Raw genomic sequence first — 9457 nt, forward strand, 5'->3', positions numbered from 1 at the left:
ATCCCGAATCGCGATTTTCCCATAATCGCGAGGCACGTCCCCTTCCTCCGTCACCAAAACGAATGCTACCCTCCCGCGAATGATTTGCGTTTTACGACCGAACGCAAACTGGGCAGGTCAGTTTCACGCTTCGAAAAATGTTCTATTGTGAACGTTTTTTCTGCGCCTCGCAATATCTACAGAAATTTTCCCGCGATATTGAATTACAGCTAATTTTAACACGATAAATTATATAATCAAATAATTATGGAGTACGTGACTTGATCGAATGTAATCGTTGAAGGTTAACGCGATTTCTCCGGAGGAACGTGGTCAGCGAATCTTGCGCACACGTATTTGTCACGCTCGGTGTTCAGTAGCGTTTATCGTACATTGTCATTCCACGGTAAAAAATGACATTCCCATAAGTCACCCGCGATCGTTGTTAACGTGGTTTATTCAGGGCCAGATTCCGTCGCAGATAAGCAGAAACCATTCAGCCGCGACGGGGAGAGAGCAGCGCGCGCGCACACGGCCCGTGTGCCGTTTCACCCCAAAAAACCAGCCTGTGAAATAAAAATCTCGGGGAAACCGGGCAAACAAAGATTAATTTCCGCCGGTGTCACGAATGAAAATTGTACCGGTTTCCGGGCCATCGATCACCGCGGGGGTAGCAAAACGCCGTCGCTCGTTCGCTGCGGTGTTGCACCGCAAGAAGTGCGCCGGCAGAAGCGATCCGAAATTAATCTAATTAGCTGCGCAATTATAGCAGCTGCAGACACGGCGACGTCGACGTCGTCCCGTTCTTATCCGCACCCGCGTCCGCACACATGTGCGCTGCGGAACCCCCGGTGGCGGCGAAGCCGCGCGCATTATTGGATCCGAAGGGGGTGCATTACTCCATACGCCTGCCTGCTACTCCCGGCGCGGCGTCGTGTCTAATTATTCGAAATAATTATGCGCACATGTGCGGACCGCGCCGCTTTTCGCTAACGCATCGCATAGACTTGACGAGACGCGACGCGACGCATCGCATGTGTGCATCGTCAGATTTACCACATCTCGCCTATAAGTGATTTGCGTATTTGCGGCCGCCGCAAATATCGCAATCCTGCGACAGACAAGATCATTGATTGTAGCGCGTTGATACTCTTCGTACAAATTAATTGTCACATCGAGAGGGAGGAGAAGGGATGGGGGAAAAACGTGCGCGTGCGTGTAATCATTGTTGTTGTCTCGCGAATTCTTCCGAATAATATGTCCAGAACCGGGCGCGTATATTGTTCGCCACGAGATTGATTACACGGCGTAATGGTGACGCACATTTTTTTATTTCCTAAAACATTTCAGGTCAGGGATATACGTGCTTTCCAGTTTTGGGAAATGAAATCCAGTTTGCCGCTGGCAAATAGGTTTGCTGGAAACGCGATCCGTTTGGTAGCAATCTTTAATTTCTGGCTTACCGACATAAATGGATTTGATGAGCAAACCCCGACCCGTAACCATGCGTTGTCGGTTAGTAAAGCTGGTTAAGTATGTCGGCGGGAGCAGGAGTTCGATTACCATTCATTAAATTGTGGCGGGGACGTGCGTATATGCGACACGCGCGGAAGTGGCGATCTATAGTCTCGTTGCTATTGTTGCTACCATTGCAATTATTGCTGATGTTGGAAGAATTAGCGCTGTCATTGGAATTAATGTCGTCATTGCTGGTGTGGGCGCTCTCTAATTATTGCTATATCGCCGCGATGATTCCGCGATCGATTGATTCTGCGTGCGCGCGCGCGAACTCCTTTCCATTTCAAGCAGTGCTGGAATTTTTTTAGATTTTTATAATGTATTCTGCTCGCTCACTTTTTTTATTCGCAACATCACGGAGTTCCTTTAGCAAAGCGACACAAAAACTTCAGTTATTTATACAAATAATATAATTTTATTTGTGCAAATTTCACACACATATTATATGACGGTGTAAACTGCTGGTTTGAACTAAAGAAGATACACTGACTTTTATTTAAATAAGTTATTGTTCGTTTATGTAAACGTACCGTTCACTATAGTGACGTTCTCTTGCATCCAAGAATTGATGCACTTGGGAAACACCTCGAAATGGCACTCTAACGTTATTTGGTGGCCTTCTTGTACGGCCACTAATTCGTTCTGGATCCAAATCACTGGAGTAACTGTTGACATCAAAACAAACGTGAGAAAATATATACGATAATTTATAACTAGGGTAAGTCAAAAATTATCTACACTTTTGTTTCCACAATTTCTTCCATAAAAATAGGGGTTCAACAAGTACATCATTTTTCTACACAGTTTCCTTGCTTTTCAATGCACTTGGTCTAGCAATCCACAAGCTTCTGAAAAAAATTGTGGAAACAAAAGTAGATATAATTTTTTATTTACCCTAGTATATATAACCGTTCGAATAAATTAGATAATACATTTTCAAGCTAATTTTCATTCATTTCTTAGCTACTTACAAAGTACATCGAACATAATTCTCTTGCCGACTGTTGGCATTACGCCGTTGGACGCGATGCAAAGATACGCTCCCATCTGCAACCTGTTCACTTTCGTGATATTGAAGACCGGTCCATCAATGCTGGCCACTACGACAGATAGTTTGAGCCATTCAAATCTCAAAATGGATGCAGCCGTTATTAAGACTAATTATTATACTATACTAGAATGAGAGGTGTCACATCGTATTAACAATTATTGTGCAAAATGTCAAGGATAATAGATTACAGTTACAAAATCGTAAAATTAACCTCTCTTCTAAATCTCTTTCGCATCCCTTATATTTTTATTTGGTCTGCTTGTGCAAATAAATATATTTTCTATAATATTTGATTTCACAAATTTAAAAGTTTACCAAAAAGTTGTAAGATCCTACCAAAACTCTTTTTTAAAAAAAGAAAAAAATTATGCCAAGTATTGTACGTTACATCTTTCTTAAACCAAAAATATTATTTTAACAAATAAAAATTGTCCAAAAACAAATATGAGATCATACAAGTTGCCAAGTATTTGATTAGAAACAAAAATATTTTTTTAATAAACCGTTTAACCATCCAAAAGTATATGCAGCAAAAATTTAATGTCATTGTCTTTCCAAATAATTTTAAGTTTGATAAAACAAACTTAAAGTGATTAAAATGACCAATGGGATCATAATGAAGCCAAAACTTGGCATGCCCGTATTTGTATATACATTTTATTAATTAATAATGCAATCCGGACATGCCAAGTTCTCTTAATTGTACATATAAGACATCCTGTAAGTAGTTTACCTTTCTGGCTGTTTTCGAGAATAATCAACTCGCTGTCTTCCCTCCTCCAGGTGATGTTCGGTGTGGGCATCCCTATTGCTTCGCAACGCAGCGTAACATTGCTGCCCTCCCTCACAACCATATCTGTACTCGTGGGATAATTTAAAATATTCGGCGGAATTGTCGGATAAAAATTCTGATCAGGAATCCTTACATACATACATTTTCACGGCCGATTCACGTAGGTCGTAGGTATATTGAGCAGTTTTATAAAAATAATACAAGAATATAAATACGTCGAAGTCATAAAGAAAAATTAGACGGAGAGTTGGCTACACGGATTTCAAAATTACTCGGTACAAGTTCCTATCTAAAAAGGTTCGATTAGTATCGCCATTAACGAAAACGCACTTCTGCTGCGCCGTCCCCAGGGATGTAGGTGTGGGCGGGGCGGACAAACATGTAAATTTTCATAACTCATTAAAAGTATTAGTACAATGCTGAAACTTTGTAAAATAGTGTCTAATGTCCCGAACAATGTATCACAATGGCAGCAATCTAAGTAAGGGATAAAGCACCGGCAGAAAGGGTTAAAGTTGCGCAAAATTAATGGAAATTTAAAGTACTTGGTACAAGCCTGAAATTTTATGTACATATTGTTTGTACCTTTAAAAAGCAATATGCAAAATGGCAGAAGTCTAATTGGGGGATAAGACCTTGGCAGAAGCCCGTGAAAAGCAGAGTTTGCGCACTGCACTCTCAGCAGACGGTTGGCGATTCATTTTTTTAATTTTCTTAATCTTCTTTATTGCAATGCAAAAGCTCATATTCAATTAAAACGTTACTAAAGGCAGCATTGTAACAAATTATTTATAAATTTAATTTATTTTATTTATAGTAAAACGAGTGAAATTGTATGTCATTTACGTATATAAAACACGTTAACGGAATAATAATTTGATACTTTATACTGTTGTGCCCGGGAGTTGGGCACAAGAGGATCCGACTCCGCGGGGGAACGGGACTTCACTTTTCAATAAATAACTAACTCCGACACTCGGTGTAACTTTGAGAATATAGCTGCCTTTTTTATTTCACTTTATTTCACAGCTTTAATTTATTTAAACACCTTCACCTTAGCGATTACAAACAGACTTAATTTAACGACGCGAACGTTGTGATCGATCGTGATAAGACGAACGTAAAGACTGACCGCCCGCGGCTTGTCGTCGCGCGTACTTATTCTTTGCGCGTTGCCGCGTCAGCGCTAAGCATTTCAGTGATGGTTATTGCGCGACTGTTCTCGGTACGCCGCGGTTAACGTCCTTTGCTTCAATATGATTTTTGAATATAATTATTTTGCTTACGTTACGCCGAACGCCTAGTCGGCTCAAATAATTGTATAGGTTCTTTAGAATGCTTACTGCCGCGAGGGCATCGGCCTCGCGACAATACTTATAAATTATAAGAAAATTTAAAAGACAATGAACTCCTTAATTTAATCAAATATAATAAAAAATATATGCCCATAAGATCCCAACGCAGAACAAAATTTTACATTTTGTGAGGGACATGTATAGAAATATTTAAAAGTAAAAAATACGACCGAATTTTTTTGTTATTATGCATAGAACATTTCAGAATGTAACTTGAATCTTTATTTATTTTGCAATAATTATTCAGCACCATCGTCATCGCGGCCAGCTGAAAGTTCCTCTGACGATCAATTAACAACAGCGTCTTCACAGTATATCTCCGATGTCCTTTGATATTCCGACAATTTCGTCAGAGAATTTTTCCACTGAGCCATCCACAAGTCAGATTGCAGATAAATCATCAGATTTACAAACTGAAGCAACTGTCAAAAGTCCTTGTTTTTTTTGCAATCAATATCGTATAAGGCGCAACAAACGTATAGTGGTAATGCATAGTTCCAATGAACAAAATGTGAAAGAAAAGATAAAAAGTAATGCTATTGCTTTAAATGATAACAATATTCTTCAAAAACTGAGAGCTCTTGCACCGAATAAAGAAATTAATTATCATAATACGTGCAAATTGACATATTTAAAAAAACACATATTAACACCTATACCAAAACATACAGATTAGCATGTGAAGAGAAATTTTCATGAACAAACATTCACAAAATCTTGCAATTTCGTGCAAAAGACTGTTATAAACAATAAAAAATGTGTTTTGTTATTTATCTATGATTATTATACATGTACATTAGAAAAGCTGTACAAATGTGAAGCTGTTGATACTACTTTCACTCCTTAGTATCTACTAAATAAATTAAAAAAAAAGTTTGAAAATGAAATACAAATACTAGTAATGCATAACAAGAAAATTATTGCTCCAAGCACCAAATGTGTTATCAACAAAGAAACTTTTTCACAACTAGTAGAATCTGAATTATTACAACATGCAGCATTCATTTTAAGAAGATGCATTTTATTCATTTCTACAAAATTTTTGCCGAATAATATAAAACCAGCTGATTTGATTGCCGGAGAATGTGACATTCCCAACAATGTTTCCGAGATTGTGAGAGCTCTGATTTGTGGAAGTGATCGAAGAACCATAAAAAGTTCAGAATGCATATGAAAAGTTAATTCTTTAACACAAGATTTGATTTATGCAGTTCACCACGGTAAAATCAAAACTTCAAAACACACTCGGAATGACTCTAAAAAGTATCACAAGCAGCAGAAGAGTTATAGATATTATAAACAAATATGGGCACTGTTGCAGTTACAATATAATCGAGGAGCTGAAGCAACATTTGCTTCCAGTAGCAGATCGAATATTTGTCCTGAAGATGTAAAATTGGTTCCTACTTATTGTACAGGCGTTGCTTTTGACAATTTTGATAGATACGTTGAGACTTGCACCGGTAAAGATACATTACACGACACGGTAGGAATAATATATCAAAATGTTCATACAGATGATAATGCTGATTTGTGTGAAAATGTCATCAAGGATGATGTACCTTCTCCTTATAAAATAAGAAGATGCTATTGCTCCTGAATTATCATCGTATGTAAAGAAACATAAAGTTCTTGAACATTTATTACCGAATGATCATACATTGCGTCAGACGATTCCAAGTAATTATGAATTCACGAAAAAGTTGGATGCTCTGTGGGTTTTATCTCATTATTGCAAGATACCAAGAACGCCTATGTGGGTAGGCTTTAACAGTCAAATAATAAAAAACACCACCTTAAAGCAGAAGATATTTTATTTTACCCCTATCAATGTTTCACCAACGGACACATCTGTAGTATATGAAACAATGAGGCAAAGCCAAAAAATGAGCCAAAAAGCTGATAAATGCCAACAAAGATATATGCAAGTCACTTATGACTTAGTAATTGCGAAAATTGCATACCAAATTCAATCGACTGAAAAATTTGACAATTTCTTCATTCATCTGGATGCTTTCCACATTATGATGGCTTATTTAAGGCAGTAGGAAAATTCATAGACGAATGTGGGCTAACGTATATGATAGTGGAAAGCGACTTATTAGCGAGCGGCTCGATTAACGGATTCATAAGTGGAAAACATTTTAATCGGTGTAAACCCCATGATAGCATTAAGGCTACAAATATTACATTTTGAAAATTATTTAAATCAAAAACAAATCAAAGTTGAAGCTGTCGTCAAATATCTTATCAAACATTTTTGATAATGAAGTTGTGGCTTTCATTAAGAACAAGACCATTTTTCTCAATTTTGATAAAATGCTATGTCTACACAGTTCAAAATGGAAATGTTACACAAACTATTAAAGAAACATTTACGTATGAAGACCATGAAGAAGCGGAGACGAAGATTATTTATCACGCCTGTAATATTCACAATGACGCAAATATTCTCATAAAAAGTTCCGACACCGATATTTTTATCATTATGCTCATGCATCATTTGAAGAGTAACTTCAATATTTGGCTACAAAGCGGACTGTCGAATAATTTGCGATATATTAATTTAAATAAACACTAAAAATCAATTGGATATCAAATATGCACGGCGCTTCTAGGATTTCACTCACTGTGATTATATTCCTGTTTTTTACAGGAAGGGGAAGAAAAGTCCTCTAAAAATGCTACGGAAATTTGAAGAATATCATAAAGCATTCACAGACCTAGGAGATAATTGCAATAACGACAAGAACAAGACATTCCAAGTTTTGGAGAAGTTTGTTTGCGAAATGTACGGATTAAAATCAACACAAGACATCAATACTGCCCGTTTTCATTTATTTTCAAACGCTTACAGCGTAAAAAATATTAACAAACCTTTAAAAAAAAACATTTAAAGAATTTAGATTCAGCCAGTTTACCGCCATGTAAAACAGAACTAATGTAACAACTGTTAAGATTACGGTACATCGCAAATATATGGCAAAACGCACACATGAAAGTTCTCACTGCATTAAAGCCCGAAGATTGTGGATGGCTCCAAACTGACAATAAATATGAATTTAAATAGTTCGAAAGACATCAATTACCACCGTATGTGAGAGACATCATACCGGACGTTGAAAATGATAATGGTAATATATTAATTCTTACATTTATTTTAAATTATTAACTAAAGCGTATTTATAATTTTTTATTTCTTATTTCCAGATAAGAGCGATTACAATAGCGACGAAGATATCTACGACTGTGAAGAAAATGAAAATATGTAAAATAGACTAAAATGAAATCAACATTTCATTATTTTTAAATAGTAATAGTAATGTTTAAATTATTTTAATATTAAATTATTTATTATTGTAATTTTAAGTATAAAGTATTTTATTATTATTCCGTTGACGTGCTTCATATGCGTAAGTGACATACAATTTTACTTGTTTACTACATATTTTAATATTGCATTTATTATTGTAATTTTAAGTATAAAGAATTGTTTATTATTATTCCGTTGACGTGCTTCATATTCGTAAATGACATACAATTTTACTTATTTACTATACTTTTACGATACTTTATTATATATTTTATTTTTGCTACACTACACTATATTGTTATTATACTTTACTTTTATATTAGTATAAATAAAATAAATTAAATTTATAAGTAATTTATTACAATGCTGCCTTTAGTAACGTTTTAATTGAATATGAACTTTCGCATTGCAATAAATTAAGAAGATTAAAAAAATGAATCGCTAGTGCCAACCGTCTGCTGAGAGCAGTGCACAAACTCTGCTTTTCACGGGCTTCTGCCAAGGTCTTATCCCCCAATTAGACTTCTGCCATTTTGCATATTGCTTTTTAAAGGTACAAACAATATGTACATAAAATTTCAGGCTTGTACCAAGTACTTTAAATTTTCATTAATTTTGCGTAACTTTACCCCTTTCTGCCGGTGCTTTATCCCTTACTTACAAGGAAACCTCGGGAAGTGTCAAATTCTGATTCTAATGAAACTTGGTACATTTTGAGATTACATAAATAGATGAATTTAGAAATTATCAGTTGGTGCTAAAAAACGGTTTAAAGGGATGAAACCACCCCTTACAATAAATTAATTTTTCTGTTTTTCGTTATATCTCGAAAACTATTCAAGATATCAAAAAATATTTTATACAAAAGTTTTACAGTAAAATTACCTCTATTTATTTACGTTAACAGAATTTTTCAAAAAGTATTATTTTCATAAATTTTCAAAAAATTTTTAAAATATAATTATTCTAAAAAAACATTATTAACGTAAATAAATAGAGATAATTTTACTATAAAACTTTTGTATAAAACATTTTTTGATATCTTAAATGGTTCTCGAGATATAACAAAAAAAATTAAAATTAAAAATTAATTAAGTTTAACTTTAAAGGATAATTTCAAATTTTTATTGCGTTTTTCCATCGCAACTAATATTTTGTAAATTCATCTGTTTACGTAACCTATGTGCACAAAATTTCATTAAAATCACTTGACACTTTTGTTATAAAACTAGTTGTATATTAACACTAGTTGTATCACACATACCGATTGAAATATGTTTTTTCATTTATGACAAAACATAATCATTTCCACACCACCTTGCGGTAGATAGGTGCATTTTATAATGGTTTCTCCAATAGACCTAATCCACTCTTATTTTTTAATACATAAGTCATTTGAAATGCTGCCCTTCCTCTTGAATTGCTTTTATGATATTAATATTATATTT

General features: G+C 35.1%; 1 protein-coding gene and 1 pseudogene across 1 annotated transcript; one reads left to right on the forward strand and one right to left on the reverse strand.

Annotated features, from left to right (window-relative positions):
- Window positions 1-1031: 1031 nt before the first annotated feature.
- LOC105450614 (lachesin-like) lies at window positions 1032-3402 on the reverse strand. The gene is made up of 4 exons (XM_011690550.1): window positions 3282-3402; window positions 2469-2597; window positions 2028-2162; window positions 1032-1090 (listed from the first exon to the last, which is right to left on the reverse strand). The coding sequence occupies exons 1-4, from the start codon at window positions 3400-3402 to the stop codon at window positions 1032-1034; spliced, it is 444 nt and encodes a 147-aa protein (XP_011688852.1).
- A 1616-nt stretch (window positions 3403-5018) lies between these two features.
- On the forward strand, window positions 5019-7968 carry LOC105450623 (annotated as a pseudogene).
- The last annotated feature ends 1489 nt before the right edge of the window (window positions 7969-9457 follow it).

Source organism: Wasmannia auropunctata, unplaced genomic scaffold (genome assembly GCF_000956235.1).
Source record: "Wasmannia auropunctata unplaced genomic scaffold, wasmannia.A_1.0 LD336111.1, whole genome shotgun sequence".
NCBI classification, from domain to species: domain Eukaryota; kingdom Metazoa; phylum Arthropoda; class Insecta; order Hymenoptera; family Formicidae; genus Wasmannia; species Wasmannia auropunctata.